The sequence below is a fragment of the Brachionichthys hirsutus genome, chromosome 18 (genome assembly GCF_040956055.1).
Source record: "Brachionichthys hirsutus isolate HB-005 chromosome 18, CSIRO-AGI_Bhir_v1, whole genome shotgun sequence".
NCBI classification, from domain to species: Eukaryota; Metazoa; Chordata; class Actinopteri; order Lophiiformes; family Brachionichthyidae; genus Brachionichthys; species Brachionichthys hirsutus.
Window position 1 is genome coordinate 9,862,832 of NC_090914.1, and position 18,073 is coordinate 9,880,904.

The 18,073-nt window shown below is 47.4% G+C and overlaps 3 protein-coding genes across 3 annotated transcripts; 1 reads left to right on the forward strand and 2 right to left on the reverse strand.

Moving 5' to 3' along the window:
• Positions 1–370: 370 nt before the first annotated feature.
• Positions 371–1,453, reverse strand: LOC137907413 (4-galactosyl-N-acetylglucosaminide 3-alpha-L-fucosyltransferase 9-like). The gene has a single exon (XM_068751746.1). The coding sequence runs from the start codon at positions 1,451–1,453 to the stop codon at positions 371–373; it is 1,083 nt and encodes a 360-aa protein (XP_068607847.1).
• A 5,284-nt stretch (positions 1,454–6,737) lies between these two features.
• msl2a (MSL complex subunit 2a) lies at positions 6,738–9,218 on the forward strand. Its single transcript, XM_068752336.1, has 3 exons — positions 6,738–6,888; positions 7,288–8,624; positions 8,916–9,218. The coding sequence occupies exons 1-3, from the start codon at positions 6,747–6,749 to the stop codon at positions 9,216–9,218; spliced, it is 1,782 nt and encodes a 593-aa protein (XP_068608437.1). The 5' UTR covers positions 6,738–6,746.
• A 913-nt stretch (positions 9,219–10,131) lies between these two features.
• nceh1a (neutral cholesterol ester hydrolase 1a) lies at positions 10,132–14,555 on the reverse strand. Its single transcript, XM_068751865.1, is given in 6 exon segments — positions 10,132–10,757; positions 10,760–11,102; positions 11,172–11,343; positions 11,542–11,611; positions 13,316–13,568; positions 14,415–14,555. Coding segments are annotated over 6 exon segments (1,236 nt in total). The 3' UTR covers positions 10,132–10,500.
• Positions 14,556–18,073: the final 3,518 nt, after the last annotated feature.

The following is an 18,073-nucleotide window of genomic DNA, read 5'->3' on the forward strand; positions in this document are numbered from 1 at the left end:
TTGTCTGGGGCGTGTCTACTACTATTTCCGGTACTTCCGGTTTGTCCTGCGAGGGGTCGCCGCAGCAAAACAACGTTCTCCACTTCATCTCTCCCCCAAGGAAGGTTTTAGAGAAGTTGCTAGGATCATTATCATCTTCTGCACCATGATTTTTTATTTTTTTTTTACCATGCCTTTTGCATCAAAACCGACTGACCAAGCCTCAATAGTGAAAACAAAGATATGCTTTCTCCAGAGTTTGAATAACAATAAAGAGAGAGAACGAGGAAATGGTATTTGCAAGTTTAATTAAATTAGCCCAAAGAAAAAAGTAGTAACAAGAATCAACCTTATTGTTCAGCAAAGAACAAAAACACAACGCACAGCTAGACTAGTCTCCCCAGTACCAACCACCAATATTACTGAGTGCTTTGTACTCCTTGTGCTTGTGCAGGTAATCACAAGTTACACATGCATGCTCAGTCGTAAATATGGTCATCCTTACTTTAAAGTACCTTTTCCACTCAAAGTACCTGAGGTACATTTCCTCACTGTTGTTCAGTAGCAGCAGGTGATCAGCCAGCTCCTTGGGCGAGGAGAAATCATCCACGTGGATGAAAGCGTCTCCCTGGATAAAGTTCTCGTAGTTCTGTCTGGGCGGGCCGAGAACCACTGGCACTGTCCCCATAGAGAGCGGGTTGTAAAACTTTTCAGAAATGTAGTCCTTGTGGATGGAGTTCTCAAAAGACAGGTAGAACTTGCAACTGGCTATGGTAGACAAGAAGTCATTTTTAGAAACGTATGCCTTGAAGGCGCGTCCGTATGCATGAATCTGGACGTGTTTGTGCAGCTCATTGTAGTATTTCACCCGCACGTGGTCCGAGTTCCAATTGCTGACAATCCAGCAGACCAGCTTGCTTTTGCTGGGTAGGACAAAATCCTCTTTGCCATCTGCTGCTTCTATTAACCCATAAGGCAGCACAATGTTGGAGTCCTGACGGTAATTGAGAGTCAGATTGAAGAGATTCTCGATTCGAGGTGTCCTGGGTGAGTTTGTGGGTGATTCCATGTTCATCCAAATCCATTTCTGGAAGGGCGGTCGGCGGAGCTTTGGCAGATTGGACACATCACCGCTGATGTCTCGATGGTGGATAATGACCCCATCCGCCTCGTCGTAGAAGTTCCTGTCTGCTGTGAGGGAACAGCCCTCAATGTTGAAGCGAGAGCTGCACCCACTCAGGTTGGTGCGCACCCCGAAAGGCCAGAACCACAGCAGCAATGTGATCACTTTCTCATTGCTCTTGTTGGAGAGGAAGATCTTGACTGCTTCTGCTGGTTCTGCTAAATTCGCAGCACCAACATCCCGACTGGAGAGTGGATTGTAACGCGACAAAAACAAGCATACGAAGCATCCCAGTACGAAAGTCGCGAGCAGAGCGTGACGTAGCATCCTATGAGCAGTTTCAGATTGCATACGCTGACCTGGAAAAGGGCACATCAAAGAAAAGACAAGATCCATGCTGATTGTCTAATAGTGGTGTGAAAGTGTAGCACATCAAAATAGTTGATTATTCCACCGAACATCAAAAGCTGTCAGCATCCTCTAAAGCAAACCTCAGCCATGCACCAAAAGGTAAATCAAGCTGCTTAATACAAATATAAACATGTTAAAGCTATGTAACACAATTACAATTTATAAAGTTGTCTACTGCAATGGGACAATAGGACTTACCAGTGTCACCAGCTTCTTTCGTGCTTCCGCCTGCTTTCTGTGTTGGTCTCTCCACCGCTGGTGCTTTGCATGTTCCACCCATGCCCTGCCTTCACCCTCCATGTTATTTACGTGTTCATCAATGTCTGATTCAGGACTTTTCCTCAGCTGTTGTCACAGTGAAGGATCAAATCGGACCCCGATTACTGCTTCATGACATTTAAACAGAATACCGGGGGGCAGGATAAATTCTCACAGAGACGGCCCGGGTCAGGCTGAATAAAAGGGGTGCAGGTGAAGTATGCAGGACAAGTTTAATGTCTAGAAACATAGGGAAGTAAGAAAGAGAAAAATAATATAAGTGGGTGATGATGATGAATATATTTATTAGATAGAATGTTAGAGTACAAGTACAGTCACACAGTAGCATGTATTACAGTACAAATAACGTCAAACATCCTGTCTAAGAGGAGCATTTCAAAAAAGCCCTTGCGGGCTTGTTTCCGTTGAAAGTCCTTCGTACATAAATCATCCACAAAAAACAATACAAATAACAATACAAATAAAAATAAATCCAATATTAAATTACGCAATTGATGCAACGTAACATTAGAAAGACAAAAATAAAATGTTATTACACCGCCAGTGCAAACTAACAATTAATCTAAAATAAATTACACCACTGATGCGAGATGACAATAAATAACTTACATGAATTACAATAAATTACTAAAGCAATTAATACGTGCAACATAGGTGGAAAAAAAAAAAAAAAGGAGGGGGGGTTTGACCCGGAGAGAGTCGTGATGACTATCTCCGTTTCTGTCCCCCTGAAAGGTGTATTTTTAGGGCCTTTTTGAAGGAGGCCAAAGAGGTGCATGTTTTGAGGGCGGGAGTCAGACCGTTCCACCCTTGGGTGGCCGTATTGTAGAAAGATGATTTACCCATGTTAGTCCTATAGGAGGGGGTAATCAGGTTGTTGTTTGAGCTCCCTCTAGTGTTGTGGCTGTGGGTGTCACTAAATCTGTGGAGGTGTTCCGTCAGGTATGCAGGGATTGAGGGGACTGAGGGCAGAGCTGCATTGACTATTTTAAATGCCAATCCCATTTTGAGTTGTTTAACCCTGTCTTCTACCCTGAGCCATTTTAGGCTAGCAAAATGTCCAGGAAGAAGGTGGGTCATGGGCCCCAGATTGAGGAGTAGCCGAATCAGTTTGTTTTGGGAGGTTTGGAGCCTGGTTTTCAGGGACATTTTGATGTTTGAATACCAGGAGGTGCTAGCATAGTCAAAGAGGGGCTGAACGAGGGCTGCAGCAAGCGTCCGGAGAGCACTTTTGTTGACAAAAGCAGACATTCTGCCCAAAAATCTTGTTCTCTGATTGACTTTTTTGATCACCTTAGTTGCCATACTATCGCCAGACAGGTATTTGTCAAGAACACAGCCCAAATAGGTAATCTCTTCTTTGCTGGAGATGACTGTATTATCGACTGTGACCTTGAAATCATTAACATTTATCTCACGCAGAGAGTGTTTAGACCCAAAAAGAATCGATTCGGTTTTACCAAGATGTAGTGACAGTTTGTTATCAGTAAGCCAAGTACGGATTCTGGTGAGCTCAGAGCTGAGAGCCTCCTCAACCTGCACTTTGTCCTCTCCCGAAATCAGGAGTGCTGAGTCATCAGCAAACAGGAACAATTTGCAGTTACAGGCAGCATTCATGTCGTTAATGTATAGGAGGAACAGTAACGGTCCTAGAATGCTGCCTTGAGGAACCCCGCAGCTTACCGGGAGGGACGAGGACAAGGTTCCGTTTATGTCTACCATTTGTTCTCGTCCCTCAAGGTACGATTTCATCCAGTTTGTTGATGTGCTATCAAAACCAATCGCCCCTAGTTTATTCAATAGGATTGAATGGTTGACCGTGTCAAAGGCCTTCTGGAGGTCCAGCATAACCATGCCGCAATACTTGCCCGAGTCTACTTCACGCTTAATGTAGTCGGTCAGATATATGAGGCACGTGTCAGTGGAGTGGGATGTTCTGAAGCCTGATTGGAATTCAAAGAGCAGGCTATGCTCGGCGAGGTAGCGGTTGATTTGCTCCTGGATTATTCTCTCCATAACCTTTGAGATGGAACAAAGGATGGAAACAGGGCGGTAGTTGCCAGGTTCTAATTTGTTTCCTTTTTTATACAGAGGGATAACCCGCGCCGTCTTGAATTCCTGTGGGACGTGGCACTGATTGATGGATAAATTTATCAGATGGGTTACCACGGGGGCGATAGAGGCAGCTGCGTCTCTGAGGAACCGGGTGGGTATGTTGTCAAGGCCTGTGGCCTTGTTAGGTTGAAGGGCAATTAGTTGTTTTAGCACATCAACGGTATTTACAGGTGTGAAAGAGAAAGTGTCCTTTTTAGCACCTAGCTTCTCATAGTGAGTTTGGATGTGGTCAGAACCGTACAGACCTGAATGCGGGGGTAGTTTGCTGACCAACAGGGTGGCAATAGTGGTGAAAAAGCTGTTAAAACAATTTGCTACCACCAACCTGTCGGTCTGGAGCGAACCACTTGAGTTAATGCAGATATTACTGGTTTTTGTTTGGAGTCTGTTGCTGCAGCCTAATTGTTTTAGGGCCTCCCACAGTTTTTGTGGGTTGCTTTTGTTTGCCTCAATGTTCTCATTTAAGAAATTCTTTTTGGCATTTTTTATCATTTTGTTAACCTCATTGCGTAGTTTTCTGCTTTTTTCAAGTAGTTCCTCGTTGTTGGTTTTTCTGTACTCAGAGTAACATTTGTTTCTGAGCTTGATGGCATTCAATATTTCCCCCTTCATCCAAGGTTCTGTACGGGCTCTGACCCGAACAGCTGTTATGGGTGCTATCTTATCGATTACGGACAGAAATGCAGATTTAAAGGAAGACCAGGTCCCCTCGACAGAGGCGGAGTTTAAAGTTTCAGACCAATCAGTTTCCTCCAGCGCTGTTGTTAGAGCTTCTGGGGAGTAATGCTTCATGGTTCTGCAGTTTATTGTGGTATGGCAATGGGCTGCAGGTCTATGAATTTTTCGAGTGCAGAAGATCATGTTGTGATCACTTAGACTGCACTCGATGACACCACTGTTTTTGATTCTAGATTTGTCCGATGTCAGGATTAGGTCTATGATGGTTCTAGAAGTGGTGCTTACCCTTGTAAATTGCTGAATCAGCTGGGTAAAGTTATGCAGATTACAGAAGCTGCTGAAGGATTTGAAAGTCGGGGTGTCTTTCCGAAGGACATTGGTGTTACAATCTCCTATCAGAATGACCTCCGAGCTTCCCAAGCCGATCACATGCTTCTCCAATAAATCATAGAATGAATTTTGGTCTGGGGGTCTGTATACTGCGCCAATGACCAGAGGTTTGGCTCTGGGATAAATGATTTTTACCCAGACAGACTCTGTGTCTGTTCCTAGTTCTGGGTAAGTGCAGTGTGGAAAATGTACAATTTCTTGTTACAACACTCATTACATATCCGTGTGCAGCTCGATTAACCAGACGGCCAATGGATTCCTGTCGTTTTCATGGTATTAGTGAGGATATTGGGAGCCCTCCAGATAAAAGTCACCCACGCAAAAGACACTCGTTCGGTTTCCAGCAGAGGGCAGTGTAGTGTAGTCACAGCGTGGGGTGGGGTGGGGTGGGGGGGCTCAAACGCCTAGAATCCCAAGAGCTGCCAGTTTACCAGATCCAGAACCAGATAAAATAGACTGGATCCAGCTTGAGAAGAAAAGATGCTCTAAGTATTTAATAAATTGTAGCACAGAAAACTTATCATCACATAATACAGAAGCTCAAACTCCATCAGCAAAGAACTCAGATGTTTTCTGTTATCGATCACACACCGACTGTAATGCAAAGCAGATTTTTAATGCTTTCTTATTTAACTAAAGGTCCTACAGTCCATTTCAATTTTGAAAGCTCTGCGGAAGACACTCATTTTATCTTGTTGTACGGCTCTGAGCAATTAAATTAAACTGAACAAAATAATCTGCAGCCAGAAGGCAATCACCTGATGAGGTGATGGTCATAAATATCTGCGCCTACTATGGTGAAGGCCTCTTCTGCGCTCTGATTGGCTAATAATAATTGTATTTAATTGTTTTGATAGGAAGGGGCGATGATTGGTTAAAGAATATCTGAATAAGCCAATCAGATGAATAGCTTATTTCCGTACACAATGTGGTAACCACGGTAACTAACCGAACTCTCGCGTGATTACCGTCTGCGTGACGAGAGGGGTCGATGAGAGCAAAGCTGGGAAATCCAGTGATTGATGTGTTTGTGAAGCGAGTCGTTAGCTATGTTCGTAGCGCAGCACCTCCAGACTTCTACCGAAACTAACCAGCGTCAAAGGGCGTCAGATCACGGCTCGCATTCCCTCCTTTGTGTGACGTTTGAGGTGGATGGAAGCGGTGTTTGACGGGGTTAATATCTTGTTAGCCGTACCAACGCTAGCTGGTTAGCTTTGTTTACATCAAGTGCGCGCGGTGGACCTGTGTGGGCTAACCGGACGTGATCACCGGAGACGGGTTTCGTTCGGGTGAATCGAGTTCGATAGCTCACGATGTCTACGGCTAGCTTCCATCCCTCGCTAGAAACGCTTGGCTCATGCAAGCTAAAGCTAGCTACGCAATGCTAACACCCAGCTATTGGAACCCTTGGTAGTTGGAATCACGGTTAGCCGTAATGCACCACTCGGCACAATGGTAGGACGTAAGCTCTGAATTAGCCTGAATTAATAGACACGTCTGCATCTGAGGGATCCCCTTGGTGAATACTTGATGCTAACATTAGCTAGCCGCCTAGCGAGATAACGCGTTTAGGCTCCAGCATGTCCGTTTTCTCTCCTCGCGTTTATTATTAATTCATGCATATGCTTTAACGCGCTGGAGAGGCCGGTTGTTGCTGCACCAGGCCGCATTATAGCGCCTCCATCTGTCTGGAGCCCAGCGGGTGGCTGGGTCCTCTTGCTCGGACCGCGTTTCCCTCCCCCCCCCCCCCCCCGAGGCTGCGGAGGACGCCATGAATCCCGTGAACGCCACGGCGTTGTACGTGTCGGCCAGCCGGGCCGTGCTGCAGTGTGATCCGCGGCAGCCTCACAGCTTCGCGGATATGTACACGCTGCTTCCCTTCTTCCGGCGGTCCCTGGCCTGCCGCGTCTGTGGTAAGCGTCCCGGAAGCCCCTCCAGCAAACGGCGCGGCTGTTGCGCAACACCGCATGGATGACTTTAAACGATGCTTGTTTCAGAACCTCATTATTCATATTGATTGGAATGTCCCTGCGCGTGCTCGCCACCGTGGTTTCCATAGCAACGGAGAGTGAGCTTAAAAACTCATTACAACATTCTGCTTTTCATGTTCCCACAATCTGAGGGATATGAACAGAACGCAAATGAAGCTCCGGTTTGATGCTACTCAAACTGTAAATGATGCTTTAATTTCCTCCCAGACATCAGACGTGAATCAACAAAGCGTTGCGTCACACCCAGGAGAGAGCCAGTCGATCTGAAAGGACTCTCTAAGGCCGGGAGAATTAACCCCTTCCTCTTTGTTCCCGTCTCAGGTCAGCTGCTCCAGCGTCCCGTTTCTCCCGCCCATCCGGAGTGTGAGCATTCCGTCTGTTTGGGCTGTAAGGGCCAGAGGATGCAGGCACGGCCGTCCTGCAGCCGCTGCAAAGACTACTCCTCCTTCCAGGAGAACAAGCAGCTGTCCCTCCTGGTGGAGTCCTACAGGAGGCTCTGCCTCTATGTCACTCATTCGCCGCTGCTCCAGTCCATCAGCGGCCATGTTGGAGGCTGTCCTGAGGTCATGGCCTTGCTAGAGGAGGTGCTGACGGACCACGAAGAGGAGATGGAGTCAGAGGACTCCAATCTAGCTCAGGAAGATGTGACCCCCCCTGCCCCCGAGTCCCTGACCCCCACAGAGGCGTCTCCGGCTCCTGCAGAGCTCTCGGCCGCGCCTCAGAGCTCGTCGTCTGACCCGACTTGCACCAATGGACCCCAGCGATGTAACGGAGAGGTTCTGCAGGACTTGGCTCCCGCGTCTCCGGTGCTGGACGTGTGCGAGTTGGTGGGGGAGCAGCCACAGACGGGCTTGTCTGTGTCCACGACTGGTTTCGGTGGACTCGAACTGAGCCTGACCCCTGGACCTTTAGCACCGACGCCAGGAACTGCGTGCTCTCTCAGGGATGGCGAATCAAGCATCAGGCAGCTGGAGGAGGGGGAGGTGTTGCTCCTCAGTGTGGAGGAGGTGCTGCAAACTTTGGACCCCCTGCAGCCCGGCCGGGACTCTCCTCACGCACACCGGCCCGCTGACAGAGCTCATGCTCAGGTGTTCATTCAGCTGGACGCGGCTCACAACTACACCCAGATCCGAACGGACAGGACTCACGCAGCAGCTCCCGTACACCCGGCGTCCGCCGAGCCCCCGGCCTCCAAGCCCCCGCCCGTTCGCCTCAAACGGAAACGATCTCGCTCCGAGAGCGACAGAGAGACGGTGAGGCCCCTCCCGATCACGTCCATCTTACAGGGCTCGTCCTCCCTCAAGACGCTCGCAGCCACGCCTTCCTTAACAGCAGCAGCGCACGCGTATTCGTCCCTTCCCAACGGGGTGCCTTCCAAGCCCAGCCGCCCTGTGGCCAATCACAGCAAAGCTGGAAGGAAGAACACGGACCCGGGCCAGAGGAAGCCCCACGCGAAGGCCCGCGGCGGCGGCTCCAGGACCAAGGACGTTGGCAAAGACCAGCGGCCGGTGTCGGGCTGCACGGTTCCTCCTGCACCAGTCAGGCTGCCATACAAGAAGCCAGTGGAGAAGAAAGGCTGCAAGTGTGGCAGAGCTACCCAGAATCCATCTGTGCTGACCTGCAGGGGTCAACGCTGTCCCTGCTACTCAAACCGCAAGGTGAGCCCCCGCCCCCCCTCCTGGATGCCACGCCGCTTCTCTGATTGCTAGATTTTGAGTTCCACCGGTTAAATTGATCTCAGTCTTAAATATCAATGGGCGCTAAAATGTTAACGTCTTGGACATGTTTAGCGTTAGCTAGCACGCGAGATCTTGTGCCGGTGCAGAATCCAATGTTGTCTCGTAATGTTCTGTGGGCCGGTGGGCTCGGACGCCGTGACCCGGCGCCGGTGTCGCGTCCTCGCAGACGTTCCTGGTGTCGATTCTCACACGGTCCTTCCTCTTCCTCAGGCGTGTCTGGACTGCATCTGTCGCGGCTGCCAGAACTCTTACATGGCCAACGGCGAGAAGAAGCTGGAGGCCTTCGCCGTGCCGGAGAAAGCTCTGGAGCAGACGAGACTCACGCTCGGCATCAATCTCACCAGCATCACGGCGGCAGCGGCGCTCCGCAACCCGGCGACCACCAGCATCCGTGCTAACGCTCTCCTCAACGTCGCCACGGTGACAGGCACCCCCGTCGCCACGGCCTTCCTTTCTCCCAGCCGTTCACAAGAGTCGAGCTACGAGGACAGCCTGGAGCTGCTCATTGGATGAGGTTCTGTGACTGTGGGAATAACTGAATGTGATAGGCTGGTGAGGCAGCTAGTGGCCTGTCCTGTCCCATAACCTGCTCTTCTTTTGTGGTGGAGTCGAGAGACGAGTCTGGCTGTGCCTACGCCTCCTGTCTGTCTCTTGTCTGTCCTGTCCTGTCTGGAGTCGAAGACGGTCTGAAGCGGTCCTTCCGGGACACAGCTGTCCCGTCACCCACAGCAGAAAAACCATTCACAGCATCATCGTCTGTCTCCAGCCGTTCACTCGCATGAAAAGAAAGCACGATTGGTGATTGACCTTTGACCCTTCATCATGAACGAAGTCGGTAGCGTCGACTGACGAGTCTGACTAATGCCAGCAGGAGGAGGGGGGTCAGTGTGTCACCGTCATTCAGGAGGAATAACCTGAAGCACTTTGACTGACTGGTGGTCTGGTTACCATAGCAATAGTAGCACCAATCAGCTTGGGTGCATCTAAAGAGCTTGTTGTTTACAGTGTTGTCATTAGAGAAAACTTTGTCTTGCAAATGTGAAATGTGGTTAAATGGAAGCCATTGGTTGTCAATAACAACTGTGTGTGTGTGTGTGCATGTGTGTGTGTGTGCGTCGACCAGACAGGTGAGCGATAGACGCGTGGTCTCGGATCAGGCACACCCATCTTCTATCCGCGTGATGAGGCATTTCTGTTGGGCATTACTTGAACCCTGATCGGTTTGTTTTTATGTTTGATTATTGATGAACATTCACTGCCATCATATGGACACGTGTAAACAACATGAATTAAATGATAGTTTTTTACTTTTTCAGTTCTGTGTATTTGTGCGTGCAGCAAATATTCGATTCAAGAGATCGGAAGATGCTTTTTAGCAGTTTACAAACTTTCAAATCTCAATTTCAAGTACTGAAATTCTGTTTGTTTTTATTTCGGTTGGCTTGATCTGATTGGCTCAAAAATATCACAGTACTCGAGTTACTGACGTTACAGAAGGGTAGTGTCGCTGTCCACTAGAGGGGGCGTTTCACAACTGGGGATGCTGCAGGATGGAGAGATGACTGAAAGAGGGGAACAACATGAGCGATCCAATCACCACCGTTAGCCACGCCTTTATTAAGACACTTGTCTTCTGATGTTTCCTTGCAACATGCCAGCCAGTGTCGCCTTTCATCTGGAGATTTAATTCTTTCACAAATGTTCCGCTTCCTTCCCCTGCAGATCAGCGTCGTCCTTCTCGTTCGTAGTTTAATCTCTGGAGCACCAAGTGCGTCGAGGTCAGACTATTTCACGCTCACAGGTTGTCCTTGAGCCAGTTGAGGTAACCTCTGAATGCCCTCTTGCCTACGTCGAAGTCGAGAGGCCACGCGATGAAGCTGAAGCATCCATGGAAGCCGTCCTCGTAGTGATCATTCGTGACGGCAACGCCTGCGTCCCGTAAGCGCCGTGCGTACATCATGCCGTCATCTCTCAAAACGTCATGCTCGCACGTTAGAACGTACGCCCGCGGACATTGAGCCAGAACCTCTGGCGGCGCCAGCAGCGGCGCAGACCCGGAATGTCCTGCGTTGCCTCTGAACCCTTTTCGGTGACCAGGCGTCGATAGTTCCTCTGGTACTTCTGAGGCAGCAGGACGGTCCAGTCCAGCCTCGCCCTCAGCTCCGGGCCTATGTTTGTGTGCTGCAAGGAGCTGTGGTTGTTCACCAGTAACTGGGACTGCAAAGACAGGTCAGCACCGAGGTACTGCAGCCAATACCGGACCATGGCGGGCCGGTAGAGGATGGGTACATTCTCGTTCTGCAGGTAGGAGGGCGTGTTGAAGTCCAGCGCCTGGAGGACTGGGTAGATCAAGGCCTGCACACTGAACCTCGCACTCAGTGTTCCGTCTGCTGCAATCTGGGGGAATAAGAAGAGGCTTTGTCGGTTCGTGCGGATCCACAGAATATGTTCACGCGTTCTGTTTACCTCCTGGGCCACTGCAGCAGCCAGGTTTCCTCCGGCACTGTCGCCTGCTACAGCCAGACGTTCAGGGTCGACGGCGTACCTGGACAAGACCTCCGAGGACAAGAAGCGTTTGGCGGCAGCAAGGCAGTCCAAGTATGGAACCGGAAAGTGGACCTCTGGATAAAGGCGATACCTGCAGACATTAGTAAGCTGGGTCACATGACAGTTTTAGCACCAGATGTAGTTGTGTCCATGTTAATTATCTGAGTAAGGTGTGGTCAGCGGTGCTGCTGCTAGCATCACATTGCTATTTGAAGCAGCAGGGCGTGTTTAAACCACTTGACCTTTGACCTCTGAAGTCAAACTGGGAAGCTACCAGAGGAACACTTACTCGACAGAGACCACAACCGCGTCGAGCTCGTCAGACAGCATCCGGTTGATCATGTCGTACGACCCCTTCTCTGAGGGAATGAGAGAAAGATGAGGAAATGGGACGTAAGGTAAGGGCTGTCTGTAAATGTATTTCTACTGTTGCTGCTGCAATTCAAACGGTTTGGTTTCATATTTTATAATGGGTGTGACTTCATCAATAGAGTCAAGATGTTGACATGAAAATGTGGCATCTGTGCTGGCGCTAGCGATGCTAACCTGGAAGCGAACACTTCCCGCCCAGGAAGGAGCAACGGGAACACCAAACAACAACATCAGCTCCCATTATGGTTTCCATTTCATTCTTGTTATCGTCTGCATGTCCTGGTTTGTCAGTTTTTTGGGGGCCAAATGCTATTATTTATTTATGTGTCCAGTTGTGCAACATTCTACCATCCACACTACTAATATTTTCATAAAATAAAGACCTTTTCAGTAGTGGATTTAAATCAAGTGGTCCTTTTATTCGTTTTGATTGTTTTGCACAGTTTAAATAAAAAGAACAAGCTAACGGAGCTGTCTTGTTATGAATTTCAGATGCGACTAGAGATCAAGCGATGCAAAATGAGACATTTTCATTAAATAAATATATAATAGGGTGTACACGCTTTAAGCAGGAGTTTATATTTAATTGGTTGCCTGTTTAAAACTTGTATTTTCTTCTTTTTTAAATAATAAAAAAAAAATAGCAACGCTAACTTTAGCAAAGCTAACAGTAACGCTATTTATTTACCTTCTCTCGATTCCATAATGACTAAATTGCCCGTAGGTGTGAGTGTGTGTGTGGCTGGTTGTCTGTCTCTGTGTTGCCCTGCGATGGACTGGCGGCTTGTCCAGGGTGTCCCCTGCCTCTCGCCCATTGACTGCTGGGATTGGCTCCAGCTTGGCCCGCGACCCGATGGCGGAATAAGCGGTTAGAAAATGAAATGAGATTCCATAATGCTACAATCAATAAAGCCCATTTCCCCCAGAAATATTCTGCAGCAGCGTCGACATAGTTAAAGTGTAGTTTCACTATATATTTAAACTAACAGAAGACATTTTAACACCACGAAATATTCCGTAAGTCGTAAACAGAAGCAAAGCAAGGCTTCCTGTCGCCATGCCGGATGTTGTGAAACGTCATCACGCTTAACCGGAAATCCGTACACGTCATCCGCCGCCCACCAGGTCAACGCTGTGATACATTGTTGCATTTTTGACCTACATTCTGCACATCCGGGCAACCTTTGACCTACATTCCGCTCAGCCAATCAACGCTTTGATACTTTGACCTACATTTTTGACCTAAATACCAAAATGTAATTAGAATACTGAGAATTGAGTTATTATTATAATTATTATTAATATATATTATATTATATAAATAATATTATATATATTATATTATATATAAATAATAATATCTATATTTTATTATTATTATTATACATATATAGATACTGTATATTTAAATATCAATATCTGAGAATTGGGATATTATTATCTTTAAAATTGTTATTTATTCTGTAAAAAGTAGCAGGTCGAGATGAACACATGTAGTTCCAGTACAGTGTGATTAGACCCAACTCAGCAGCAGATAGTCCCTTTGGACTGATGTCACGAAGACTACTCGTCCACGGATGCACAAAAATAACAAAGCCTTTGAGCCACAATGATACTGCGACTGATACATGGCACTGGCAGTATTACTTAATATTATATTATGTCCATTAAGTTTTACTGTGTGTACTAACTGCTGCTGCCAAGGGCCCAGCCTCCTCCATGGAAATAAATCAGGCCCCTCCTCAGGTAACCCTCCCCTCCAGCTGGAGGCTCATAGAGACGGACTGGTACGCCGGCAAAGGTGACGTCGCTGACTTTAACTCCAGGTTTCACCCCTCCACCATCAGAACTGTAAATCATCTTCATCACATACTCAAAGTTCTCGATGGACTGTCTGATTGACAGGATGTCATGGTTGATGCCCAGCCAGGACTTCAATTTGGCCTAAAACAGACACAAGAAAAAACTCAACCACGATTCAAGACACTCTCTCTTCAAGGCCTCTCAGAAATTGTGAAATTGTATATGAGCTTAAGAACCTTACAAATTTGCTTTTGTTAATATATTTAATGGCAGGCTTTTAATGGCCGATAATATCAGTGTTTAAATACGGTGCGTTGATGTTGACATTCTAAACCTAAATATTGGAAAAAGTCTTCATAGTACAAAATAACATAAAACAATTGTGCTTAGAAAACAAAACAAAACAAAATCTTATTTTGTGCATTAGTACCATTATATATATATATTAAAAAAACAATTTTAAAGAGATACAATCCTGAAAATAAATGAGCATCGTATAGTTATGAACAAGATAGAGGCTGGAAAGATCCAGTGTGGCGACTCTGTAGCGGCTGTCCTCTCCTCACCTGACCGCTCAGGTTGAACATTAACCTGCGGTGTGCCACACGCTGCTATCACCCACTAACAATGTAGAGCAGAGGTGAGCCTGCAACCCTCCAACAACCAGAATAAACTCTTTATTTCTCCCACCAGATCAATTTGTTCTCATTTGCAGTCATAGAAGAACTATCGCTTGTCAGGATCACTCTGATTGGGTATCAATAGCAGCTCCTAGTCAGAGGGTTGTGGGTTTGAACCCAACTGTCTCAGGTGTCTCTGACCTCCAGTTTGTTTGAGTTGCTTTGTTCCAAGTTCTAACTGAGTCTGATTTCATCCTCTGGCGATAAAGACTTATTTGTCAGCTGTTAATAATAGTTATTGATCAGTCATTGCAGATTAGATGAGCAGCAGATTTACTGTGGTATGGAATCATATCTTCTGTCTCACCAGGTGCACCAACGCCCTGAATCCCGCATCCAGCATCATCAACTTCCACGGCTGGCGGATGCCATCAGGCAGTGGATTGTACACGAAGTAGGCTGCCAGTACCGCCAGGGAGACGGTGAGAAGAACCGGGACCCGCCTCATTGCTGTCTCCTTCAGACTGTGCATGGGGAGACCAGCAGATTCACTCTGAAGGGAAAACTACAACAAGCCACTTCCTCTGACAAACTTCAAATTAAAAGCTTTGCTGCCAATCCCTCAGAAACACAGACAGGCAGGTGGATGACGTCAGAAAGGAATGATGCTGTTTACGTCACGATTATCCGAATATTAATTAATTAAATTATGTGTTTGGTGTGTTCTTCCCATTTCAACACAATTTGACGCTTCTTAACAGATGCAAGCTCTTATTTTTGTGGTGGCACAAACCTGTGAGCTTCTGGGAAACTGAGTTCTTTAGTGAGAGATAGAGAGCAGGTGGAAGATGAAGTACATTGATGTGAACACCGAGAGGTGCTAGAAGGCTGCAGACAGTCTACTGCGAACTACTGGTACTACTACTACTATTACTACTGGTACTACTACTGTTTCTATTACTACTGGTATTACTACTACGGTACTTTCGGCTTGTCCCATGAGGGGTCGCCACAGCAAATCAACTTTCTCCACTTCACCCTGTCCCACTACTGGTACTACTACTACTAATGCTAACTACTGATTGCACTATAGTACTACTACTATTACTACTACTGTTAGCACTACTACTGCTACTACTGCTACTACTACTACTACTACTACTACTACTAATAATAATAATAATAATGATAGAAAGAGGAATGGGTATTACATACTGTATATATATAAACACACACATACATTGGCGTACATGTGTGCGTGTGTGTGTGTGTGTGTGTGTGTGTGTGTGTGTGTGTGTACAGCCACAGACAGAACCCTCCTAATTATAGTCTGGATCCGGGACCAGTGGAACCACAGGCCCAGTCGGAGCCCAGTTCCTCTGGTCCTGCTGCAGCAGTTGAGTCTCCAGTCTATTTCTGGACCTTTGTGTTCCCACGGTTTCAGTGGACCCCGGTGGTTCCGTGTCAGAAACAAACCTCAGGGCTGATTAGAACTGACGAGGATTAATCTCTGCGAGAGTCGGTTCGGTTCGGTTCAGTTAAGACAACTTTTTTTTTTTTTTTTAGCACAAATGGGCAATTAATTTGCAGCTTTCTCACATTCATACAAAAAGGAATCAGTAAAGGAAACGTTAAGGGAGATGTTGATATATCAACAATAAAATCCAATAACGAGTAAACAAAATAATAATCCAATAAATAAATAAGTCTTCTAATAAAAAGGTTCATTTCTATTAAAAATGGTTAGTGTTTAGCAGCAGAGGGAATAAAAAAACGCTGCTTAGCGGTTTGTTTTGCTCCTGGGACGTTTCTTAGATGAGACGCTGCAAACACGGGGTTAGTCATGTCTGATGTCACAACGGGTCCACACCCTGCTGAGTAACAACACTCACACACCGAATCTGCATGAGGAGTTCTGCCTCACCAGTCCTTGCCTGAGTGGCTGCTCATCTTCCCATGTGACCTACGTAACTATTTAATAGAACCAGTTGCCAGGCAACCAGTGGGGACTCTGAAGTAACTGCTTATACCTATAACATGGTTTCCTAAAACTCAGCTGTCCCCTCCAGGCCAGAGGGGGAGACATACAACAGATTTGTTTACTGTGCTTGATGTGACGGCGACCCGCTGGAGACAGACGGAGTTTCTGTGATGAAGAATGTCTCTGATGATGAGGAAGGCCTGAAGGCTGATGAGTCCTTTAAGTGGAGCCACACTGGGTCGTGCTTCTGGTTTCATGTCTGTGTCCAACGACAAGGTCCTCGCTGCAGTTCAGGTCTTCAGGTTTGAGCTGCAGGTCTTTGGGTTGAGTTTTGGATTTGTTTGTTTGATCCTGACAGTGTTTCAGTCTCTTGGTAAGACCATCTGTGGAAGGCTTCAGCTGTGTGTGCTTGTGTGTGTGTGGTATAGATCGGAATTCCCTCTTCCTGCCCCCCCCCCTTTCTCGGACTGGCGTCTCCCTCCAGTCTGTGGTATGGAGAATTGGGCGGGGCCTCTCTTGAGTCACAGACTGGAATTACACTTATGGCCATTCACCATGGAGGAAACACACGAGGCAGAGACCGGGGCTCATTCTGGTCTCATAGATCAGGTCCTGGTGGTTTTCTGCAGCTGCAGAGTCTCTATCAGTGAACTGAAGCGCACCGCTCCAAACAATTAATTCATAGTTCTACTTCCCTTCAGAGGAAAAGTCCTCCAGACCAGCAGGTGGCAGCAGTCAGAAGGCTAGCCTGGAGGAGCATTCTCCCGAAGCAAACACTTTCTGTTGGTCTCCAGCTGCAGCAGACAGAACAGTCGCTTCATCAGTTTGTTCATCCCACAGTTTGGAGCAAACATCGATCTGGCAGCCGGCCTGGGCCGAGAGGGGTCAGAGGTCAAGGATGGTACTGAAACCCTTGTGGACGGCCACATGCCTAAGGCCTGACCTTTAATCCAGAGGAGCTCGAGGACAGCACTGCACTGTTCTGGAGGAACCGTTGAACCGCCTGTATTAAACAGCGGCTAACGTGCTTAGCACCACGTAGGAAAAGTCACGACCCGGCTCTGTTTGTCAGAGGAAGTTCTGTTCTTCTATGAGCAGAAAAAACATCCCCCGAAAAACAGGGAGGAGACGCAGCAGGTGGCAAACCGCACCAACCTCCAAAAAGGGTGTGGTGAGCATGCATGTCTGCAAACATCCCATAATAATGCACGATCCCGGTGGCGTTAAGAAAGAAACTTCAAAGACAGATTTTGGGGACCTGCTGAGTCTCAAGCACCCAATCAGGCTCACAGACCCTTCCTACACTCCATGCTTTGGGGGGCCACATGCAAAAAGGTCCCAGGTGGGGACTGGAACCTCCGACCATCTGGCCGTGAGGCGATGGAGCCCTGATCTTGGAGGGGGAGTGTTCCAGGTGAAGCAGACCTCAGATCAGTCACATTCAGTGTTTCATGCTTTAGACAATCAGAAGGAAACGATCCGGAGGCACAGATTTCTGCTCCGCTCGCCGAATCCTCCTGTCGACATGTGGAGGCTGAGCAGCGGTCCACTTCTGTCGCCATAGAAACAGATGTGTGGCGGTGCAGTTAACCTGCAGCCTGATGCGTTTCGGTTTCAGTTCGCCTATTAGAACCGTTGTTCATCGATTGCTTCACTTCGTCACGACTGTGAACAGGAAACATCACCGAAGATGAAATAATTAATTGATTGAAGATCAGAAGACAAAGTTCCATCATCATCATCATCATCATCATTGTTCTACAGGACGCGTGAATTACATGTTTCTGACGTCATCGGTCTATAACTCTCTATTCTTTCCGTCTCCAGAATTAAAATCGATAAACGTTCACTCGTCCCAGCTGTAAAACGAAACAGAAAAGTGTTGCTTTTTCCTGACGGTCCGTGAAGAGTCTGTCTTTTGAACTGTTAATTGGACAAATACTTAATCCGATGACGTCACTCGGAGTTCAGCCTGAAAGAACAGAGAACTTGGAACGTGTGTGTCGACGCCACACGCAGTATCTGGTTTTATTGCGCATACTGGG

Bases quoted from the DNA above. Each gene is read 5' to 3' on its own strand.
- msl2a (XM_068752336.1), top strand. From the start codon at position 6,747: ATGAATCCCGTGAACGCCACGGCGTTGTACGTGTCGGCCAGCCGGGCC. The intron at 6,889-7,287 runs GTAAGCGTCCCG...TTCCCGTCTCAG, and splicing joins CCTGGCCTGCCGCGTCTGTG to GTCAGCTGCTCCAGCGTCCC. The intron at 8,625-8,915 runs GTGAGCCCCCGC...CCTCTTCCTCAG, and splicing joins CCTGCTACTCAAACCGCAAG to GCGTGTCTGGACTGCATCTG.
- LOC137907413 (XM_068751746.1), bottom strand. From the start codon at position 1,453: ATGCAATCTGAAACTGCTCATAGGATGCTACGTCACGCTCTGCTCGCG.